This window comes from Dermacentor albipictus, chromosome 4, assembly GCF_038994185.2.
Source record: "Dermacentor albipictus isolate Rhodes 1998 colony chromosome 4, USDA_Dalb.pri_finalv2, whole genome shotgun sequence".
Taxonomy (NCBI): Eukaryota; Metazoa; Arthropoda; class Arachnida; order Ixodida; family Ixodidae; genus Dermacentor; species Dermacentor albipictus.
The window spans coordinates 123881301-123906423 of record NC_091824.1 but is presented as its reverse complement, the minus strand read 5'-3'; the positions used below and the strand labels follow the sequence as shown (position 1 = coordinate 123906423).

Genomic DNA, 25123 nt, shown 5'->3' with positions numbered 1-25123 from the left:
ATCAGTTATGTGAAGGAAGGATAGCAAGGGCCCAAGGACGCTGCCTTGGGGGAAGCCGGAAGAAGCAGGAAATGGTGAAAAAGGGTTGACACACCAATTGACTTCCGTTAGTAAGGTACGCATTTATCGAGTTACTTATGAAAGGGGAACTTGTTTCTGAACGAATGCATGAAGGATATCACTCATGCATCATAGATTGCACTCTTCAAGTGAGCATGCCCCGCCTAAGGCAGTCTGTACTTTTGGCGTCTCAATTTACGCAAAGCAATTTACTTTTTGATCACTCTAACCATGTTTGGATTCCTTGAACACGATGCGCTGTGCTGTAGTACCGCACTGTAGAGGAGGAGGAAAAAGAGGACAAGATCGAGAGGCTAGCCAGTGTAAACACCGGCAGGCTAACCTGTGCTGGAGAAAGGGTCTAAGGGAATAAAATGTGATAAAAGGAGAGTAGGATTGAAAAATAGAAATAAAAAAATGCACACACTAACGCCATGCACCGCGCTACAACTTTAAGAGTCAGGCACTCTGGCCCTTCAGCTATAGCCCTAATCATGCATATTATTTTACTTCGGCCTTACGACTGACACTACATGCATCTCGTGCTGTGCTGTTTCTTTGTTCCAGTGGTTCATTGTTGTCAATGTCAGGGTGCACCAGATACGATCACCTTCTCTTTGCCATTCATTTAAAGCTTATCACCAGATTCGAAGTTGAGTGATTATTGGCATTAGACGCATCAAATAACGTAAGTTAGCCCCTTCATGCCAAATACACGCCAAAGGGAACCTTTATATTTCACTTTTTTTTTAGCGAATAGAAGTTATTCGGTATGCGGTCACATATCCGAAGGTAATTTTCCTCGGCTATTCATATTCGATTCAATTCGAAAATTTCGCTTTACGAACACCCATACTGTGAGTTATTCGTTACCCTGTGCCATGTGTTCCCCTCTTTATCTTTTTCTTTAATTTTTGTACGCTGCAAGGGGCCAGCATCCCTTAGGAACTCATCTAATTAACGGGGGTCCCGGACGTCTTTCTCAACAGGGGAGCGCCATAACTGCTGAACCACCACTGCAATAGATTGAGACGCAAAATATTTGTGCAGGGTGTGTTTAATTGTTCCTTAATTTAACGTCGTAATTCTGGTTAACTGTGCTCGAGCACTTCGCTGCGTCGACACTACTTCCTTGATACACATTCTTTTTCGCACAGTTTACTGCGAAACGGTCCTATATTAGATAAGAAATGGGCTGAACGTATCTATTCTTCTCTCCCTTTCACCACATTCACCACCTGCACCGTCACGCCGAAATTTATGACCTCAGAGGCATGCCTCATGTGCAGGGGTGATCCTCTGCACCGGCGCGGTGGGCATAGACTATCCGACAAATTTTACTATCCGAAACTCTGCCACTGCGATCGCTCAGCTATTATTGAAGAGCTGCTATTGTAGATGGATCTTCGTGCCTGCGGATTCAAAAGATCTTGCGACATTACTGAGTACGCTCTATATCTTAATAAATGTCCAAACACACATACCTTTCTAAACGCAACCAGACAGTCAACTCTTGCGCATGCCCATGCGTAATATTTGCGAATTGTTGCACTTGTAACGCAATATGTAATGCTAAAAAGAATCAATTTGTAAAGTCACAAAGCCGTTTGAAGCCGGAAGGAATACATTTAGGCAAATCGACGTACTAACCATTATTCCCACGCTGCTTAACCTCCATATTTGCATTGCCCACTTACAGTGCCAGAGATATCCCTCTATTATTATTTTTTAAAGAAAATTGTATAGGTGTGGGGTATGGAGCAAGCAGCCAGAGATCGCATGCGCGCTTCTTCTAAAATGTTAGATGGAAAATTATGCAGTCGGCGAAGTTTGAAAAGAAACAGAAGTTGTGAGCCACAGCTTCCTGCACGCCGGGGGATTCTCGAAAGTTTCCCTAATGATTTAAGGATTGCAGGAGTTTTCTGTGGCTCGGCGAGTTGATAGGTTTTCATCTGCGTACGGGCGACAGTCTCGTTCTCCTCCTCGTATAGGAGGAAAACGAGAATGGTGTCACTTGTACACGCGGATGTACACCACTGTATTGGGAAGCTGAAGCGCCTCTGAGACCCTGTCCAAAATCAAGAAAGGGGCTGACACATGGAATAGCGCACTGTGGTATGAAGTTTGTAAACAGGGATAAGGTGCATCAGTAAGGCTGGCCTTTCTGAGGCACCTTGTCCCTGTTTACAAACTATGAGACCCTGTGTTATTCAGGAAGCGTTGACCTTCAACAGTGCACTTGCTAATCGTCGCAAGACAGCTCACTTGGTGCGAGATGAACTTGGTGGAGTGGAGTCATCGTAGTGTTGCTGCGTTTTGTCGCATTGCTCATCGTTCTCGGTAGGAGGAGGAGGAGGAAATAAAGAGAGAAGGCGGGGATCGGTTCTCGGTAGCGTCAGCGATACGCGACACGCTCAGGCCACATGTAGATCTGTGGCGTCCTTAACAACTACGCACGTTAAAACGAGTCTATCGGGCGAATAAATCACCGGTATGCTCGATCAGTGTGCATACTTATTGCGAATTACAGACTGCAGTTAGCCGTGTTTAGGATAACGAAATGAGTAATTTTAGTCTGTCTTTTTTTATTATTGCATGCTCGAGAACTTCATCAAGACGTACGTGGAATGATGAAGAAGGGCACACGAAAACAAACCCTTGGGGCAGAACACAGTGGCGAGTGAAATGCAATTACGATGTGCGAATATTATTGTATCAGTGATTGTATCAGTGTTTCGCGCCGAAGGCAGTCCTTGTGGGGAACGCAGAGCCTCAGTGCTCCGAGCCGCAATCGTAGTTTTCTATTAAATGGTCTTTTGACACAACGGGAATTATGCAGGGATACGGAAAGTTCTGTTTCCATTCATTCATTTTTATTCGCCATTCATACCACGGAATTTGTACAAAGAGCCTGTTGGGTCAGCTGCCAAAGGCTTGTGGATGCACATAATTAACACACACATACAGTAGCAGCTAGAAAAATAAATACGGAAAGGGTCTTAAGCGAAATAAATTGTTAAAACATTCAATTACATTCCATATATACGCAAACAAACATGCGAATTGCGTAAACACAGCTTTTTGTATGCGAGTATATATGCAAGTGCATATCTAAAGAGCACCCATTTTACGTACATTAGGAGATTTGCGAAACAAGCTGACATTTAAGCACTCAAGTTTACGCAAGCACAACCTATTTAGATAAAGAAACTACACCACAATATTGTTTATCTGAAGTGACAATTCCAAATTTTGACTTCATGAAACTCAGACATCTGTTTAAGTTTATACTTCTAGCATTCATAGTATTTGGATTTGGTATAGCACACAAGCTTACGAGCATAGACTGACTTCCGTGTAAAGCGTTAATTAGAATGACGGAATATTTTTATTTATTTATTTATTTATTTATTTATTTATTTATTTATTTGCGGTATCTTATAGGCCCCGGGTGGAAGCATTGGGTAATAGGGGAGGTTACAAAAACAGTTTCTAAAGCAGGAACACAATACATCAACTTATAAACATATTAAAACGTACTAGTGGTAATTATAGCAGACAGATCTGTACACAGAAAACAAAGAAATACACAATCGTTACATTAGGTAGTGAAAAGATTCAGAGCCATTCCACTCAATGTAGATGACCAGCAGCGCTGTATATATGGCGATAAATATGTGGATCTAAATATGTTGATTAAAAATGAGACCCGTACCACAATGCATTTCGTTTTTTTCACTATTTCTATGTTGTTTTATTAAATTACGTACTCAGTGCTTTTTTTTAATTTTTAACCTTCGTTTGTTTGTTCTTTTTTGAGACAAATATTCCCAAGGAAGATGCTATGTTAGTGGGCAGGCCGCTAATGTAGAATAAGAACAACGGCATGCCTAGGACACTCCCTTGTGGTACACCCGAAGTAATGTCTGAAAGGGATGAAGTGAATCTATGTACTTATGCACATTGACGCCGAAGGCACAAAAAATGTATCAATGAAGACGATGTTGAAGACCCGCCGTGGTTGCTGAGTGGCTATGGTGGTAGGCTGCTGAACACAAGGTCGCGGGATCGAATCCCGGTCACGGCGGCCTCATGCGAAGACACCCGTGTACTTAGATTTAGGTGCACGTTAAAGAACCCCAGGTGGTCGAAATTTCCGGAGTCCTCCACTACGGCGTGCCTCATAATCGGAAAGTGGTTTTGGCACGTAAAACCCCATAATTTAACAATGTTGAAGAGTCGAGTCGAAGTGAGAGAGAGAGAAAAAAGTTTAATGATACGAAATGCCGAGAGGTCGGCCTGAGGTATATTCCTCTAGCCAGCTACTCGGCATTGGGGGAAGGGGGAGAGGGAAAGAGAGAGGGAAGAAAGAGGTGCATGATGGGTGACGATGACGGTACAAGGAAGATATAGAACATATGGCATGCAATTTGCAATGCTCAAAGTCTGCAATCCAAGCCGGTAATTTTTAAAAAGTTCAGTAATGCCTTGATGGCCTTGAAACTCGACTGAGCATCTGGTCAAGGGCCTAAAATTGAAGGGCAGGTAAATTTTATATGAGGCGACAATGAGCGACATGGTCAAATGACCTGGAAAAGTCTAAAGTATAGTCTGTTTGCTTCTTGCTATTCGTGCTGGACTGTAATTCAGCTGGGAATATAATAACTGGGTTTCGAAAGAGAAGTCCTTCCTAAAGGCGGAAGATTTAGACAACAAAACAGATAGTAATACAACGACATGGCTGCGCTGTAACTGGCTTGGCATAAAATATGTTTACGGCGGCTATGGGTATACGGCAGCGCTAATAAAGCCATGAAACTTCTTTGGAATTACGTCTTCCCAACAAGCTTTAGCACTCCTATAATGCACCTTTCATTACAACTTGCGGGTATGCAGTATAACAAGTAGTCGAGGAAAACTGAAACATACAATCGAAATGATCGCTCTCTGAGCGTTGTACCTTCGCGTCTTTCCTCGAACTTTAGCGACCCTATACAGTGGTACCGTTTATGTTCGACATTATTGTGCGCGTGTATTAATGAAAGCAATTCCTATACTCTAAGAAAGGCTAAACAGTGTCTTTCAATGTGCTTCATCAGAGACCCCACTATTGTAAAGGAAGGAGCAGTTGTCGCCAAACGTGTCCCCAAGGAGTCCTGACTCTGTGAGAAAAGCGACATCCCGAAGCCTCCGCATCTGTGCACTTCCATGCATGAACCAGCACTGCAGCGTCATTTGTCTCTCTCGCTACTTATAAGAACCTCTACAGCTGCAACGTTCGACACGTGGCCCGATTTCACCGTTGTCTGGTGAGGCTTGGCAAACTTAAAGATCAGGATAAGCGCTGCTGCTCGCCGCCATCACTAATGGTAAAGGTCCGCTATATGATGTCAGGGCTCGGAGCTCAAATGTCCCCTGTTCTAGATGGCGTTGCTCCGGTCATGATCCCCGGTGTCACTGCATAGCTCCGCTGCCGTGAGAGACTGGATGGACCTGGTCACCAAAGACAGCGGCTTGGCGCATGGGTAGTAGTTCCACTCCTTCGGGTACGTGAGGAGGAACGCCAGCCGACAGTCGCATGTCAAAGGGTTTCCTGCGACGTAATTCAGCGTGGACTTTAGGACTAGCTCAAGCAATTAGAAATTATATCTCATGAGGAAACATACCGGGTGATCTGCGCTGTCATAGCAAACATTCTGAGCTTTTTTATTGTTATGTAGGCGAAGCCTCGTGTGACAATATAATCCGCTACCGCCGTATTGTGAATAGTTCTACTTTCGTGTTAACAAGCCATAAAACTCGCAACGGACTATGTTCATTGCATGGCCGCGAAAATGCAGGAGAAGCCTGATCGTGCCAGTCACCAGTGGGAAAGGATTCGACGCATCTCACCGATCAATCTCACGAAACCTCTCTTTCTCTTCAGTGGCGCCAAGGTGCTTTCATGTAGCGTCGTGATCTCATTGTAGCCGACGTCCAACTCTCGCAGTGCAGGCATATCGGTGGTGAGGTCCTCAGGCAGCGATGTGATACGGTTGTCCCTGTGTTGAAGATACAACATCGTTTTCGAGACGGCGAGGAGAAAATTCGATATCCATGACAATGCAGCGTTCCGGCCGCGAACACAAACACCCATCCTGACATGACAGTGCTCTTGGACGCTACATTCGTACAAGATTTACTCCGTTATGCCAGGGTATATGGTCCTAAGCAAACTTTGAGGGACGAGATCCGAAGAAGCTCACAATACCGCGTCGGCACAATGTTTGCGAGCTGCGTACGCCATGCACATAGCAGGAACGTAGCGTTGACATCGATGTCGTTAGTTGTGCTACAGAGCTTTCTGTCTCCGTATCGTGGAATAAACCAAGCCCTTGTACCTGTTAGAGGACGGACTTGGTTCACGAACGCTGGTTTATGTTGATAATTACAATATTTTGCAAAAAACCAGATAAGAAAGAGTAGGTTGTGGCGTTTTCGTACTTCATTGTAACAGCAGAGCACAAAACAACTCACAGGCTCTGACACGAGTACAGAAGCGAGCTGCCGACAAGGGTTGGTTGGAAACGCGATGAGTGAAGAAAAAAGTTGAGCTTGAGCTTGTCTCCACGCACCGTGTGTTTATGTCTAACATTTTCCGCAACTTCAATTACCTCGAATGGCGTCAGCGCTGTGCTTCTTCATGTCAAACAGCACTTATCACACTGGAGCAGTATTTCAAGCCGCAAGCTCGACCCGTAACGTTAGAACACATCACAATGAAGCACGTTTTGGGGATAGCTTGTGCATTCTTCAGACGAGAATTGTCGCTCAGCAGTGGGAACACAGACGACATAAAACGACACGAACAGGTGCACACTTCCGTTAGAAGACAGGTGAATGTTTGAAAAGAAAGAAAAATATTTTCTAGGCTTGAATCAGAATCAGAATCACTTTAATTATGACAAAAATGGGGATAACTACATGTAAAGTATATACGAAAGGAGGTCTCATAGTTAGAAACTGAAATGGGACCTCCTGTGCATGATGACAAGAACTAATAATACAAACAACGGCAACATGTAAAATTTACGATAATAAAGGTTTTTAGGAGACAAGGCATCAATGAACAGGAAAAACAGCAGATGAATGCATTAAACAATAACAATGCTTTGGACTAGTCAGCATAAAGTGAAACTACAAAGGGAGCTTTAAAGAAAGAAAAAAAATGCGGGAGACAAATATAGAAACAAAGTTAAAGTTAAAAACAGAACACATACTACACTCAAATAGGAAAGTCGGAGGAAGCTAAAGAAAAGTGCTTAAGTTCTGTATGAAATCTGTGAGCTTTGAGCAATTTTAAAGGAAATGGTAATGTGTTCCAGAGAGATAAAGCTGAAAAGTGTAATGACTGCTTACCATAGTTGGTGCTAACATAGGGTAAAACGAACTTCATATTGCCTGCAAATCTAGTATTGCTTATATTAGCAAGGGATGCCTTTGGTATGATGGTTACCGAAATATTATTGTTTATTGCCTTAAAAGTGAATATGGCCAGGTTATATTTAACAAGATCAGTCACATCCAAATATTATGCGCATTTTATAACTGATTGGCGCTCATTCTACGAGGTGAACACGTTATTAGGCGAATAGCTCGATTCTAAATGACTTGCAACGAATTTAGGTGACTGTTATAAATGTTACCCCATGTTTCAATGTTACAGTTAATATGATCGACAATGAACAAAACTATAATAATGTGACGGGACAGTAGAAAATGAGAAACATGGTCGTGCTTTGATTAAAACGCATCTTCCACATGCCATTTTCTTTTTTACATTAGTTAAGTGAAGTTGAAATTTAAGATATGGCTATTAAATTCCGCACCGAAATAGGTGCAATGATCGACTGCAATGGTTAGGTGGTTGTTGATGGAATTAGACTGAAGGAGCTCAGGCGATCGCTGATGAGAGGCAAAAACGACAAAACTGGTTTTATTATGGTTAATATGCAGCTTATTAAGTTCACACCGTGCGGAAATGTTCACGACATCTTCGTTTAGCTTACTTGTTAGCGTTGTTACACAATTGTTAGAACTAAATAAAGCAGTGTTGTAAGCGTACAGAATGCACTTCGATGAGGAGAGGCAACTAGGCAGATCATTAATATAAATTGGGAAAAGTAGGGGGCCTAGTATGGACCCCTGTGGTGCACCAATCTTGGCAGTAGGTTTTTTTTAGAGTAGTACCCAGAAATGTTAACGACTTGCTTTCTCTCTTGTAAGTAACTGCGGATTAGAAGTAGGGGCGGACTAGTTATTCCGATGGCTTCAAGTTTAGCACAAAGAATCGTGTGATAGTTTCGAGGGCCTTGGATAGGTCAACGAATATCCAGGATGTAAATTTACCTTCATCGTTCGCTTTTTTGAGATAATCAGTAAGAAATATAAGTGATATAGATTAGTGGAAAACCCAGAAATAAAGCCAAATTGATAAGGGGAAAGAATACTAAATTTATCTAAATATTTTGTTAGAGGCTTTTCGATAAGTTTCTCAATAACGTTATGACAAAATCAAAGAACTCAAATGGGTCTATAATTCTGTGTAAGCATGCGATCCCCTTTTTTGAAAACAGGAGTGACTCGACCGCGTTTGAGTTCCCATAGGAAAACACCGGTTTTAAAAATCAGGTTAATGATAACTGATAGAACATTAGCGATATGTTGTGCGATAACTTTAATGTGGTAAGCGTTAATATTATCGAGGCCAGCGCTAATGGCTTTAAAAGCCTTAAATATAAAAATTACCTCATCAGGTGCTGTCGGGAAAAGGAGAAATGAATGCTGTAAGCGGCTAAAGGACATGTTACAGCATGAAGCGGAATTAGAAGTGTTATTGAAGAAAGCAACGCAAAAGTCATTTGCAATATCAAGCGGATTAAAGTATACCATGTCATTGTGAATGATTCTCGAAATGACGTTCTGAGAGTTACGGTATTAAAAAGGTGTTAGCTATTTCTCACTTTTTTCCTAGTGTGATAACCAAATTCTATATTTCTTTTGTTCCTCATAATACCTCTTCGCAATGTTTCGTGAACCACCGATACACTAATGAACAATGGAAATGACGTGGCGTACTCGCCTTCACCGCTTTTCAAATTAATCTATCACGTGATGCGATTCGACTACAACATTTATCAGTCACCTATCGGGACTACTTTAGTGGTTATTGTGTGCACGATCGCTTCTCATCGGCACAGAGGAACTTACGCCAAGTCGAGGATCATCAGCTTTGGCGCAGGCCTGGGCAGCATCGACCTCGATACGCTCTCCAGGTTCGTCTCTTTGACCGCGACGGCGTTCAGACCATGCAGCTCGGCCAGCCAGTCTTGATCGACTCGATCTATGTGTGCTCCCAGAACTTGGATCTCTTTCACGCTTGGCGGCAGATGGTTGAAGTCAGCCGTCAGGTTTACCTCTCTCACGTTCAGCAGCAGGAGTGTGTTCAGTCTCTTGAGCCCGCGTAGCAGGCTCCAGGACTCGAGGGCCTTCGGTTGGTCGCTGAAGATCAGCTTGCGCAGCGAATCCTTGAGGGCATCGAACGGACTCGCTGCGATCCTCCGCCGATCGCCGTATGTGCCTACGCTGACGTTCCTGAAGTGCAGCACAGAAATTCCAGTGCCGACAAAAGCGCTAGAAGGCAAATGCTCCAAAGAACTGTCCTTGAGAATGAAATATGTGCAATTCTTCGCATGGTAGGGGTCTACTTGTAGGAAGTCCTGAGCCCTGGTGAAATCTTCGCAGAAGTAATAACAATGGCTGGGACCCTCTCTTGAGTAGCATATCGGATGAGTCGCCGTCAGGTTCAGTAGCAAGACGACGATGAGTGCCACTGCCAGACGGCCTCCGAACATTGTGCAGCTAGGCGCCAGATAGTGCCCGTAGTCGGCAAGGGTTGAAGTTTGTGGTCGTCGCACACAAAAGCGCACGTTTCGTCCTTTATACTGACATGCTTCGAAGCTTCGCTTCCTCAGAACCATTCGTCAGCAGCAGAGTTCTACGAACGCATGCTGACTTTGGTGTGTTTTGATATGTCGACCAGGGTGTTCTGGCGAGCGAGTGCTTCGGCGATCGTCTCCCATGGAAGGAACTGAACTTCCAAAGAAACGCGTAACGTCGCTTTCATTGCGCTATGTTCGGTGATTTCGAAGCAGATGCGAGTAAATACACATGCGAAAGAAGGTCACGGCCCTGACAGAACCCGCCAATCTCGCCTGATACTAATTCCTGGTACTCGGGGCATTTCTGCTCGTTGTGTAAGTGTCCGGCCTCCTTTTTAGGTTCGTAGAACGCTGATAGTGACGAATGGCTGACGTCAACCACGACAGCAGCCATAGAGTGCTTCGAGATACGGCCATACGGTTTTCTTCGTTAAGCCCAGAAACTTTACTCTTGCAGACAAGGCCGCTAGCAGAGTCGCAATCGCTTCGAGTTGTTTTGGCTGCTTATCATGGAGGCTGATTCACTCTTTTCCACTGAAAGCAGGCGATCACTTCCATATACACGTTACAAACGAAGCGCTTCGTTGACCGTCCGCCGTCTTTCAAACCACGCAGATAACCCAGCGCCCGGATGCTTCGGGCTGCGACATTACATAAGCGGACCGACTTCATTACTGCCAGGCATGGCACCATGGCACGATGAACGTGCTATCCGGTGAGGCCGGCTTCTCGTAAAGGAGCGTAAGTTAAAGGCATTGTGCTATCTAGGTGGAGGCTAGACCAAATCAAGTTTTATAACTTTTAAAACATACGTGTGCTGGTCTCGGGCAGCTATACTATGCTTGTAGTTATCACCATACAGAATACGTCCTTGTAGATGACCCGTTAAACATTCACTCCCACCACGGCAAGCTTGACTGCGCACCCGGAAGGGGCGGAGTGCACCAGGTGACGCCGAAGTGTCCCGATGCATCCATTCCACAAAATCTCGCCTGCTCTCACTGAGCAGTCTTACCGGATATAGCGAACGTTTAGCAATTAATGCTAAACGTCACCATCCACCGAACAAATAAATATTGCTAATTGTGCAGAAACTATCGACGATGATTGTCAATGTAAGCGAATAGCCAGAACGAACGAACGAACGAACGAACGAACGAACGAACGAACGAACGAACGAACGAACGAACGAACGAACGAACGAACGAACGAACGAACGAACGAACGAACGAACGAACGAACGAACGAACGAACGAACGAACGAACGAACGAACGAACGAACGAACGAACGAACGAACGAACGAACGAACGAACGAACGAACGAACGAACGAACGAACGAACGAACGAACGAACGAACGAACGAACGAACGAACGAACGAACGAACGAACGAACGAACGAACGAACGAACGAACGAACGAACGAACGAACGAACGAACGAACGAACGAACGAACGAACGAACGAACGAACGAACGAACGAACGAACGAACGAACGAACGAACGAACGAACGAACGAACGAACGAACGAACGAACGAACGAACGAACGAACGAACGAACGAACGAACGAACGAACGAACGAACGAACGAACGAACGAACGAACGAACGAACGAACGAACGAACGAACGAACGAACGAACGAACGAACGAACGAACGAACGAACGAACGAACGAACGAACGAACGAACGAACGAACGAACGAACGAACGAACGAACGAACGAACGAACGAACGAACGAACGAACGAACGAACGAACGAACGAACGAACGAACGAACGAACGAACGAACGAACGAACGAACGAACGAACGAACGAACGAACGAACGAACGAACGAACGAACGAACGAACGAACGAACGAACGAACGAACGAACGAACGAACGAACGAACGAACGAACGAACGAACGAACGAACGAACGAACGAACGAACGAACGAACGAACGAACGAACGAACGAACGAACGAACGAACGAACGAACGAACGAACGAACGAACGAACGAACGAACGAACGAACGAACGAACGAACGAACGAACGAACGAACGAACGAACGAACGAACGAACGAACGAACGAACGAACGAACGAACGAACGAACGAACGAACGAACGAACGAACGAACGAACGAACGAACGAACGAACGAACGAACGAACGAACGAACGAACGAACGAACGAACGAACGAACGAACGAACGAACGAACGAACGAACGAACGAACGAACGAACGAACGAACGAACGAACGAACGAACGAACGAACGAACGAACGAACGAACGAACGAACGAACGAACGAACGAACGAACGAACGAACGAACGAACGAACGAACGAACGAACGAACTTCCTTGCCGAGTCCTTCCCCTGACCTCCGATAAAGGAGGCGCACTGGACGATAAAAGGAGGTGCGCTGGCGGATCAGTTGCCGGCATGCCTATGCGGGGCATTCTTCAGTGCTTCGAGAAATTTGACGGGTATGGCCGCTCGATCAAAATACACAAGGCACAGAAATCGAAATGGTGCACAAAACCAGAGTGGCCAGTATACTTGAGGCGACCCACTGCATATCTTTTTTTGAAGTTCTTGTATACACAATGCAAAATGCTATGCGACTCAAGGTCGACCTTTTAAAGCAATAACTGATAGGCTGCAGTTACGTGACGCAGGCAACAAAATACGGTCAGCTTGCCTGTGATATCATCTCTCCGTTTACTGAGTTGGGTCAAGATTGAGATATCGCGCCTCAACGGAGTCCGCCTCACTATGAAACTGCTGGTTCCATTATTGAAATGACAAGGAAAAGGGAGATCTAGTCCCCTTAAATCTGGGACGACTCTTCCTTTTGACATCGGAGCGAGTGGGCAAAATAATATAGAAAAAATAGTACAATTTCCGAAATTCGGGAACGAAGATACGTAGAGTAAACAAGGTTCCGATGTAGTTTGAGATGATGGACACAGCGTCGAGAGATGTACACGGATGAGATACCCAAACACGAAAAAAGTTAACCGGAACATAGAGTGGGACTTGTCTTCACTCCGATGAAGACAAGTTCGTCTGTCGAAACGTCGGTTCCCCAGTGACATTTCTTGTTCTACCACTATCCAGCACAGATGAGGTAACGCAAGCATGTATTGATGAACAAATTCACCGATGATTAAGATACTCCCTAATGAGAAATTTGAACGCAGCTGTATACGTGTGTTTTCATTTCGCGATCTATGGGCTGGCACGGACAATCTGTCTCGCACTCTATCAAATAGTGTAGCGGGAATATCTCGCTAATAGGGAGATCGCGAGAGGCAGCGCGTGGGTGACGCGTGTGCGCGATTAACAGCAGCCGCCGCAGACAGATCTCCGTTCATGCAGTGCTTCGTTTCCATATATGGTATCGGTCGACGCGCTCTCTGCATGCCATCGGTGAACGGACGACGGCACGCTACTCTGGCGCCATCTCGTAGCGGTCGTCGCCTGCCGCAGATCCCCTCTTGCGCGGCACTACACTTTTCTTCTCACGCGTTCGTTATGCATTCCTCCTTCGCTTCCCTCCTCGCGCTCTCTTCGCTATCGCCGTCTTTCATCCCCCGCTGCGCTCCGCGTTTGCTCTTTCATCCTTCGCAGTGCTCGTTCCCTCGGTTACGCCGAGGGACAACGCCGACGCGGAACGCAGGAACGGGCTCCTAAGAGCTGCGCTCTAAAAAAGTAAAAAGTTCAATATGCACGTCGCTAGCCGCTGCTGCGCGCAGTGTGGCAGTGTACATTTACAAACCTGGCAATGTATCGTCCATCAGCACGCATCAGCCGGCCGTATAATAAATGCAGAGTATGTCATTGTCCTCGGAACAAACGTTGAAGCCGGTTCAGTACTTTCCGCTGTGTTGCTTTCGACGGCCACAGTCCCAACCATAGAGTTTCCTACAATATACTAGAGAGAACTTTGGCGCTGTAGGCAGTCGTTGACCCACCATGGCAATGATGGGAAGTACATGGATTTGTCTGATCTTGTGTATTGCGCTTTATATACCTTCATTGCCGTCAATTTCAAAGCAATCTATTCTCTTAGAAGTGCATAAGACGTTGCAAACACGCCCTATTGCGACTAATTGCAACGATTGATCTTGTCGAGGTGGCCAAATCGAAACGCAAGCGTCTCAAGGCAGTGGCATGCTCGCGATAAATTCATAAGGGCGTGTCACATCGCTTGTCGGTGCATGCGTCCGTGGTATAACGGTTTCAATATCAGGCTTCTGTGCTAGAGATCCTGTGCTCGAACCCTGGCGTCGGACAATTTTAGTAATGTCTATTTAATTATTTATTACACAGTACGTTGTTGAAAATGACGAGTTTACAAAGTCATGAAGCGGCTTGAAGCCAGAAGGACGAAGTTTAGGCAAATCCATGCGCTTCCCATAATTCACATGCTGGATCACCCTCTCCCATGCAGTTCCCGTAGACACTAGCGCCAGAGTTCCCTCTAGTCATTATTGTTTGAAACTCTATGGTCCCAACAGCTTGGTTATTGATAAACGTCTATGCGGATCATTTCTATGAATCTCTTGTTCGCGCTGCCAGTGCGTAGCATCTCTATAGGACACTCGAGGATCAGCTGGTGAATGTCGTCACCATGGCGGCCGCGGCACAAAGCAGAGGATAACAAATGTTCGCTTCAGTACAGGAACTGCTGATAGTGCAAGCTGACACAGAAGCTAGGATGACGCAAACTGTCGGCGACAGAGCAGAAATTAACCTTTCGCATTCGACACCCGGACATCGAAGTATGTGTCAGAACTTCACTGTTTTGAACCGTACCATACGCAAGAGGTCCCTTACAGAGTCAATGCTGGCTTTCGATGCTGGCCCAAAAAGCCGGGAAACCCTTCATCATCGATTAAGGCTTGATGTCAGCGCGCTCCTCTACGAGTCCAATTAAAGTGGGTGTAAGCGCAGCCCCGATTAAGATTACAGAATGGTGTAGCTGAGATTATAGTTGAGATTAAGAGGAAGAAGCGTGACTGGACAGGGCGGGCGTGCAGTGTGTAGAGCAAATAATGGTGGTTTGCTGCAGTACGAACTAGTGGGTGCTAAGGAAAGCACACTCGAAGGGGGCAGAGGACTAGGCGGTAGGAGGACATCGGGGAGCTTGCAACCATAAGAATTCATCCGTCTAACACAAACAAGATTGATACAATCTGCCCCTGCGCCACATACCACCCTTCGGAAAAGAGAAGGGGGACTGGCTAACTGGCTGGCTTGGTTTGGCCTGACTCGCCTGGCTTGACTTCACCTAACTTGGCTGACTTTACTAATGTACACTATACCACTAGTTCACTGTAATTTGACTGACTTACGCATGGTGTCTACTTCCCATGCGGTGGTGGTCTAGCGGTAGAGCATCCGCCTCGTCTGCGGGAGGTAACGAGCTGAAATCCCGGTGCCGCCGGAAACTCCACCGGCTTTTTCTAATGGGTCGAGATGTTTCCTGGCCTGGTGCCCGGCTCTCTTGGAGGCTCACATATCGAATAGAAGGGCCCAATAGAGATTTGCGAGTTGTCTCTGGGAGGCCTGGTTGTCCAACAGAAAAGTGATGTTTGGGCCACTCCCATGGCGGCCATTTCCCATACGGCGCCTCAAATGCAGCTATTGAGGTGGGGACGCCTTTGGGTTGGTGACCGACTGCCTGTTTGCAGCGACCCGAAGCAGCAACATATCGGAAAGCTACAGGTTAATTAATTTTGACCAGCTGGGGTCTTTAACCTGCAAATGAATATAAGTACGCGTGAATTTGCTTGTTTCTTATTGCGTTTTGCCTGTTTACTTTTTACTTGTGATGAGTGGTATATATCGCTAAGACTTCAACACAGGTCTAGTGAATTCGGCGCTGACATGTGTGTATACATATTTTTTCTTCGTCCGTGTAAACTTTCGCTGTTTTTCCACCATGCACGAGCGCTTCGCATACCACTCCATCGGTCGGAAACAGATCTTTGGACGTGGTAGGCATTCAAAGCGGTGCATAAAAAGAAAAACCGCACTCTCCTCACGTGGAACACGCCACTAAGGCACACTCGAAGCACATGGCACCAAACGGCGAATCGAGGCAGTTTTCGCTGGTAAATGATATCAAATGTGAACACTGTATTATGGTTTACATGATTAATCCAACACTTTGGCAGGCTTTATATTTTGCTCGCCATTTGAAGGTTCTAGTGGCAATGACGTTAATTCAGTAACAGTCCTCCGAAAGGAAACCTGATTGGTGGGAGACCTGATTTTGTATTAACTAAGTTATGTGCTTCGGAAATAAGCCAGAGGGAAAGACAACACAGCGTGCTGCGTGCGTTTTCTTGAGCGGAAGTGGCCTCCTACGCACGTATGCGCTTCCGTAATGATGTTCTGCATATTTCAGCGAAGTACACAACGTTTTTGTGATGCTAATCCTAATCCTCGCCATGTCCCATTAATCTTGAGTTCGCGTGCATAAATGAAGACAGAGAAAGGCAGGGGCTTCCCGCCATGGTGCTGCTGCCTTACGCTCGAATGCAGCTTCCTTTTGCAGCTTGCCAACAGATGGCAGTATGTATTCCGTGGCTGTGGCTCGCATGCTCAACTATGTCGTACAAAGTACCCAAGTAACCACGGATATCCGTGGGACGTCCACCATAAGTCCCAACGTCCATCCATCCGGATATCCAACACGGACGTCCGTGGGACGTACAGGAAAAGTCCATATCCTGTTTGGATGTCCGAAGGACATCCCACCGGGATGTCCATGGGACATCCCATTTTGAACGTCCGCTGGCTGTCCATAAATGGGCATGCCCAGGATATACACTAGTGAGTTATATATAAACTAGCATAAATATATTGCCGGAAATTTTAGTTCGTTCATATTATATTTGTTTATTTTTGTTCTCTATCGGACACAGTTCATTCTTTTTTCAAAGCAAAATAAATATATTTCCAACTTGATATCAATTCTGCCCACTTTAACATCGCAGTATTAAAATACGATTTTTTTTTTCTATCGGTGGGTCATACAAACAATTTGTAGTTTGCTTTAAAAAAAATGCTTGTGGATGACTAGCAGAATATATAAGCGCCCATTTGAAGCCACTTATTCGACCTAGAGCCAAGCACTCAAGTTATCCCTCATTATGAAAAGTTCCTGATCATAGAGTTTTGGTCCTGACCTCCGAACATGTAGGTTCAGGTTTATCATTGAAACAGGAAGTAAAACACGTTGTTGGGCTAGTTGGTGCATTGTATTAAGAAAAAACCAGAAAAAAAAAAGACGGACACAGGAAACATACACAAGACAGGCCTCTTCCAGCCTCTTTCCTGTCTTCTCGTATGTTTCCTGTGTGCGCCTGTTTTTGGCTGGTTTATTAAAACAGGAAGTTGTCTGCAGTGTTCAATTGTGCATACAATAATATCATTATAGGTAACAAAAACAAATCTCAAAGGCTACGCTTTTGGTGGCTGCGTGCGTTGAAAGCGATTACGAAAGCTATAATGCGTCAGAGCCGCCATGCATTGACGGTAATCTCAAAGGCTATGTTTTTCTGGCGCCGACAGCTTTAGCAGAAACTAAAAACTCGAAAATCAGATACCGAATATTCCCAGAATAAGTAAATATTTCACTGTGTAATAATAGAATATTTTAAAAACCTATTTATGTTTGCGTAGATGCACGTGGAAGTGTTACAACCTTGGCAAAGCAGAACGCTGCAGTCATCCAACCCAATCCAAGCTCTAGCCATCGTCAGCCATCGTCGCCACGCCATTTTTCATTCTGCGATCGTTTTAAGGGCAGCGGAGCAGCGTTTGTCACCTTCCGTGCCTGCCGAAGTCTCCTACTCAGCTACCAGGGTATGACAGCTACATCGATTTCTTTTTTAATTCGTTTGGGTATTGAAATGTGTTTTCTTCACAGGTGCCAGGATGCCTAGACTGCGGGAGAAGCCGCACGCGCGAAAAAGAGCGTCGCTGGAAACAAAGACGATATTCGAGGACTTCGGATCTCGCACCGGCAGCCAGCAGTCAACAGCTCGAGAATTCGCAAGTCTAGAACTGTGCAGTGGCGCGCATACCCCGCACGCATGCATTCACATTTGCGTTCGGGCTGTCCCTGCAAACATTTGTACGCCTTGTGATGCTGGTCGCTGCACCGAGGCGACATCGGAAGTTCAGGACGGTGGTTGTGACACTACGCGCACTAAGGACAATGTGCCTTGCTTCCCTGATGGATATACTCTACGTGACGCTTCGGATGGTTCACTTCGCTGTGAGAACGGAACAGGATCCCTTAGGAGAGGTGTACGCACAAGTCAATGCGGGTTTTCTGGTAAGCAGGACCCCGGAGTCTACATTTGCTTTAGCTACCGCGGACTCTTCATCGGCGCCCTTTGATTCTCCTGGCAAACAGCTTCTCCTGGCTAATGCGTTCATGATCAGAGCTGTAGCCGTAAGTAGCGGCAAGATCGCCTGCTGATCTCTACGAAAATAAAAAGCTCCTTTTAAAAAAGTGAAGAATATATTAGTTGTTTTTTTCTACAAGTTTGTTTAATATCGTGAGAATATGGTCACTACGGCCACGGCGGGGACATTGTAAACGAGAGTACGCATTCGATGGCCAAGTGAGTTTTAATAATTGTAAGAACGCACTACGCCACGAGAAAGAGCTATTGTTTAAAGAAAATGAAGAATATATTGATTGTTCTTCACTAATAGTTCGTTTAGCCACGTCAGAATGTGGAGACATTGGGAACGAGAGTACGCATTTGACGGCAAGTTGACTTACGAGAACGCACTACGTCGCGAACAACATTTAAGCTGCAATACCATTAAGCATGTCCGTGTGGCACTCCGCGAATGACATTAAAGTTTAAGGCATTAGCCAGTTAATATCATTTTTTGTGCCCGTGTCGCAGAGTGCTAGTGAAGTGGTGTAGTCAAGATTAATTCCTTCATGTCATTTCTGTTGCTTTCGCTGCTTAATAATGCTAATTGATGTGTTTTTGCTCTTTCTTTTTATTCCATGCTGCAAACTCAAATGTCAAAGCAGGGTGGGCAATAAGTATTTTTGTTCTGCTGTTCTCTACCTTGTTGTTGTGCTATTGAAATTGCAAGTTTTCTTCTTTATCCGTGTATTTATTTGTTCTTTGAACAGTACGCATATATCTGCTTATTGGTCTTTTTATGTATATGTATAAGGTGACAATAAACGTTTAATTGTATTTGGAAGTTGGTGTAAGTTCATTTCTCGTTTATTTAAAACAAGAATGCATTCAAGCATTAGACCAATGTAATATATATAATGGTCCGGTGCTTGAATGTGTCCCGGCCACTATTGTCGCTTCAAGGCATGTGTATATCTGGAATATCCCCGGGAAGACACACACAAACACACACACACACACACATATATATATATATATATATATATATATATATATATATATATATATATATATATATATATATATATATATATATATATATATATATATATATATATATATATATATATATATGTCCTGAACGTCCCCTGAATGTCCATGCTGGATGTCCGCGTCGGACGTACTACGGATGCCAAAGCGATTACCTTTGGATTTCCCAGGGACGTCCCTCGGACGTACGTCGGACATTCATGGATATCCCACGGACATCCCGAATATCCAGAAAGGACGTCCGTCGGACGTCGCCCGGATATCCGTGGTTACTTGGGTAGGAGCCGGTGTCACAAGAAGTGCTTTCGAGCCATCTACGAAAGCACGTTTGAACATATGCATGTTTTCTTCACTGCCAGGTTGAAGCATATTATCTTTACTTTAATATTCTCTCAATCACTGATTCAACAGAAGGACTCACTAATACGGCTTAGTGTGCGAGCAGTGATTTTCGAAACCGAACCCACCGCGAGTTCAATAGTGCTGACATCGAATCGAGAGGAAATCAAATAGTTTGCGAATATGATGCAAGCCTTTTAGGAAGGTTTAAGATTCTGGTTGGTTGCCTGATGTTGCTGGTTGAAGGATTCGCTATTTTGTCCAGGAGCTCGGTGTCCTATATTTTTCATATCCTTGTCAAACATTTCACTATGATTGTTCGGTAAGCATACGGGAAAGTACAGCCGTTAGTCCATTTACGGGCAAATGAAATATCAGCCGATACTCGAATTCGATATTCGAATTCGATATTCGAAATTTCTAACATTCGCTCACCACTGCCATATATAATAATGAGCCTTGCAAAGTGCTATGCATCCTGTATTGTACAATGCTTCATAAGAATCACGCAGCCCATGATGATCTCTGTACAATTGTTTCCACTCCTCTTTCTGCTTTCCCTCTGCGTTACCCTGAGCGTAGGGCAGCATAGGGGCCGACTAAGGTGGGGCTCCGGGGTGCGAACCCCCTCCGAAGTTTTCCGGGGGGGGGGGGCTCAGCTCCCTCCCCCCGCACACACACACACACCTAAAGTGTCATTGCCAGAGCTTTGTCACTCACATCATTTGAGGTGTTTCTTTTGAGTTTCCTGGACCTTTTCGGGGACGCTAGATGGCGGCGTGACGTGCGGACGTGTCTGCATCAGCTCCGCCAACCGAAGTTGTCCTACTTGTTCCAATGTACTTTTTCCTCACGATTTCTGCTGCAACGACTCCGGGAAGTTACAAGGAGCAATTGGATGGCGCATCTAACACGGTAGGTCCACTGAAACCTTTTTTGTGTGTCCTTTCTCCGACACCAAGGGTTAAGCCTATTTTGGCTTGGCACGACATCGGTTCCGCCGTAGCGCGGGAAGGTGCGGCCGCTCGCTGAGCCGACGCCCAAGAGCGTTCTAAAACATTCCGCCATGCCTTACGAGGCAATGGTACAGGGAGAGCAAATCTCCAAAGAAGACGCCGAGTCCAACAGCGGAACGCGGACAAAACCTGCGTCGAGAACGAGACGCGCAAGGCAACGCAAAAAGGCACCCGCGTTGGCGCCAAACAAGCCAGCCAGCTAAGAAAGGTTGCCGCAGCCTCCAGGCTACCGCGCCTGCCTAAATCCCACTTTCGAGTTGTCGTCCGCCCGGGGGGAGGGCTGGACGTGCGAAAATGCAGTCAGATCAAAGTCACGAACGCCATTTTAATGGCGGCCAAGCTGCCCCCGGTGGCAGCCGAGGAGGATATTGTGTGTGCGAATGCAATGCAGAATATCTTTGTTATAAGCACACCCTCCGAACTGAACGCCACTGCATACTCCCAGGTCCGAGAGATTATCTTGGCGGACAAACGGCACCCTATCGCGGCATACATTACGCCTCCGGGTAATACCTGCAGAGGCGTGGTCAGAGGCGTCGATGCCGATCTGCCCGAAGCTGCACTGCAAAGCCTTTTTGTCACACCCAGAAACCCGATGGTGCTCGGAGTCAGGCGCATAAAAGAGTCGACTACCGTGATCATACTGTTCAATGGCATGAAAGTGCCCAACTATGTGCGCTGCGGCCCCAACATGGTGCGCTGCACGCTGTACAAGAGGCAAATAGACACTTGCCGCAACTGCGGACGGGTCGGTCACAGGCACGACGTTTGCCCCAGACCGACCGAAAAAGTGTGTGAAAAGTGCGGAACTTTGCAAACCACAAACGGACACGAATGTGTGCAACCCAAGTGCGCGCTTTGTGGAGACGCTCACCTCACCGGCGACCGAACTTGCAAAAACAGGTATCAAGTTCCTTATGTCGTGAGGAGACGACGCAGAAGAGGAAGGAAACGCGGCAACGAGAACAACGCAACGAGCAACGCAACGAGCAACGCTGGGGGTCGAGGAACCCCAGTTCCAGCCACAACGCCAACTACGAACGCTCCCAGGAACGCCACCGCGGAACGTTCTAGATCGAGATCCAGGAGCAGATCCCGGGTCCGGATCGACTCACAACCCACCTGGGCGGAAAAGGCAGCCAAAACAGGTGAGACCCGTGCTCCCGCACAACAAGGGCAACTCCAAGAGCAAACGCTAGGCAAAATTCAATCACTCGAGCGCGAAAACGCGTCTCTTAAAAAGGAACTGTCTGAAATTAAGTCATTATTGCAGGAAATGCAGCAGAGAGAACGCGCGATCGGCGGCCAAGCTGTCGCAGCAGCCGCCTCTCTTAACAGAGGCGCTAAACGCAGGGCGAGCCCCGAGCCCATGGACGACGAGGAGACGCTTAACGTCTCGGGGATTAAGCAACTGCTTGACCAGCTAAGATCGGACATAGTTTCTGAAATTAGCCCCATCAAGCTCCAACTGAACGAGCACACAGCGAGGCTCCAAATTTTAGAATCCGACAGACAGCTTGCGCTGCTCGGTACGCCCCCACTACGTAAGTAAAATGGCTAACTCAAGCAATCTAGTTATCTGGCAATGGAATTGCGCCAGCTTCCGCAAAAGGAAGGCAGTCTTGCAACAACTACTTAGCTCTGCTAACGAAAGGCCGTCAGTAATCCTCCTCCAGGAAACACTCACCGATGTGATCGCTCTTCGCGACTACCATGCAGAAGCGCACTTTTCGGAGGGCAAAAGAGGAATAGCGACACTCGTCTCAAAGAGCCTCGCCTATTTACGTCACGACGTTAGGCCGAACTTAAAAGTCGAACACATCATGATCGAGCTCATCCAAAACGCTAAACTCAACCAATCCGTTTTCATTCTGAACGTGTACAGCTCGCCAGCCGACAGAAGGGAGACGTTTAACGCTCTCTTCCAGAAGGCATGTCAAATTGCAGGCGATCATCCGCTTATCATAGCAGGGGACTTTAACGCACAACACCAAGATTGGGGTTACATCAAAGATACGGCCAAGGGCAAGGCCCTCGCGGCACAGATAGCAGCCTGCGGTCTCACCTTGGTCACCGATCCAAAATACCCCACCAGAATTGGCAACTCAGTCAGCAGGGATACCACGCCAGACCTGACCATGGTTAGGAATGCGGAGGAACCGGTATGGACCAATTTACAAGAGAACCTCAGCAGTGATCACTACATCAGCAGCCTCGCGATAAGAGTGTCATCACCACCTCTCAGAAAATTCAGAGTAACGGATTGGGATCTCTTTAGAGCTATCAGAAGGAAGGACGAGACTAAATACAGCTCGTTAGAGGAATTATTCGCCCGCCTCCGAGAAGACGTTGCTGCTTCCACAAAGGAAATAGAGACGGACAAAGAGGTAGAGCGCATGGACAGTAGATTAGCACACCTGCTAGAAGCCAAAAACGCGCTACAGGCACAATGGAAAACACAAAAGTTAAATAGACGCCTACGCAAAAAGATTGCAGAACTTAATAAGCAAATAGATGAACATAGCCAAACCCTCGCTCGGCAGCAATGGGACGAAGTATGCAACGCCGTCGACGGGCAAATGAGGAGCGGAGCAAAATGGAACATCCTCAAGCATCTGCTTGGGGACAAACAATCGAAAGCCAATCAGAGGCTCACTATTGATAGGCTCATCCACAACTTAAAAAACTCTGGTATGACCGAGAAACAAATTACGGACGAGTTGGCCTCGAGGTACCTCTGTATCGAACCCGGCTCAAACAATGACTACCTCTCTGCGACGCACGAGAACGAAACGGACCCTCTGGGCTCCCCCTTCACGTACGCGGAGGTGAGAGAGGTATTATACGAACTCAATTGCAGATCAGCACCGGGTCCCGATGGGATCACAAATAAACTCTTAAAGAATTTGGATGATGGGGCCATCGAGCTCCTCACAAATAAAATCAACGAGGTTTGGGAGACAGGCGAGGTACCACTGGAGTGGCGTAACGCGACCGTAATCCTCATCCCGAAGCCAGGGAAACCCTTAGAGCTTGGCTCGCTACGGCCGATTTCACTCACTTCCTGTGTGGGAAAGGTCGCCGAGCACGTCATTCTCAATAGGGCCGCTAAATTCACAGAGGAAAGAAATCTATTTCCGTTTAACCAAATTGGATTCAGACCATCCATGTCCACACAGGACGTAATGCTGCTTCTAAAACATAAGATTATTGACAAGGCCTCCAGAGACACCAGGGCCGTCCTGGCACTCGACCTAGAAAAGGCCTTCGACAAGGTAACACACTCTCACATCCTCGAATCGATTAAAGAAGCAGGTCTAGGACAAAAATTCTACAAGTACGTCAGCTCCTTCCTAAAGGATAGAAAAGCCACTATTTGCCTAGGAGCTCTGGGCTCGAGAACATTCGATCTCGGACCCAGAGGCACCCCGCAAGGGGCAGTCCTCTCCCCCTTTTTATTCAACTTATCCATGAGAGCTCTTTCCCAAAAGCTGGCCGAGATTGAGGGTATCGGTCACGCCTTCTACGCCGACGACATCACAGTCTGGTGCGAGGGAGGTAGCGACGGGTACATCGAAGAGAAATTACAAACAGCGATCACAGTCGTTCAGGAGTTTCTCGCGAAGGCAGGACTCTGCCTGTCGGCTAAGAAATCGGAACTGCTACTATACCGACCCACAATCGGTGCAAAGAAAGGGACACCTCCCGATATCTCTATCACCACCGCGACCGGATCCGTCATTCCGGTAGTACACAGAATCAGAATCCTGGGCATGTTCCTGGAGGAGGACGGCAGTAATGACTACACATTAGAGCGCATCGCAACCAAAGCCGATTCCATGACAAAGTTAATCACGAGGGTGGCCAACAAAAAAGGGGGGCTATCGGAGGATAATCTAAGGCGACTCTTCCACGCCTTCCTAATCAGCCACATTAACTATATAGCCCTGGCCCACAAATGGAGCAGAAGGGACGCAGCTAGAGTAGAAACAATCATTCGCAAGAGCATAAAAAAGGCACTGGGTCTCCCACAGAGCACCAGTACTGAAAGGCTGTTGGAGCTAGGTGTCCACAACACCTTTGAAGAGATAGTCGAGGCGCAGCAGATGTCACAAGTTGCAAGACTGGCTTCCACGGAAGCCGGCAGGCAGCTACTAGCGCATATCGGTCAAGGTTCGTGCATCACCAAACAGAGGGAGTGCGCGCTCCCCGTCAAAGTCAGAGAAATGTATTCGGTATCCCAGATACCTAGAAATATGCACCCTCAGCACAATTACGGCAGACGTAAAGCGA

At 46.3% G+C, this 25123-nt stretch overlaps 1 protein-coding gene across 1 annotated transcript; it reads right to left on the bottom strand.

Moving 5' to 3' along the window:
• Positions 1-4397: 4397 nt before the first annotated feature.
• LOC135899559 (phospholipase A2 inhibitor beta-like) lies at positions 4398-10356 on the bottom strand. Its single transcript, XM_065428859.2, has 3 exons — positions 9310-10356; positions 5953-6101; positions 4398-5653 (listed from the first exon to the last, which is right to left on the bottom strand). The coding sequence occupies exons 1-3, from the start codon at positions 10077-10079 to the stop codon at positions 5481-5483; spliced, it is 1092 nt and encodes a 363-aa protein (XP_065284931.1). The 5' UTR covers positions 10080-10356; the 3' UTR covers positions 4398-5480.
• Positions 10357-25123: the final 14767 nt, after the last annotated feature.

Bases quoted from the DNA above. Each gene is read 5' to 3' on its own strand.
- LOC135899559 (XM_065428859.2), bottom strand. From the start codon at position 10,079: ATGGTTCTGAGGAAGCGAAGCTTCGAAGCATGTCAGTATAAAGGACGA. The intron at 6,102-9,309 runs GTAAGTTCCTCT...TCTTCAACACAG, and splicing joins CTGATGATCCTCGACTTGGC to GGACAACCGTATCACATCGC. The intron at 5,654-5,952 runs GTGAGATGCGTC...ATTACGTCGCAG, and splicing joins AGGTTTCGTGAGATTGATCG to GAAACCCTTTGACATGCGAC.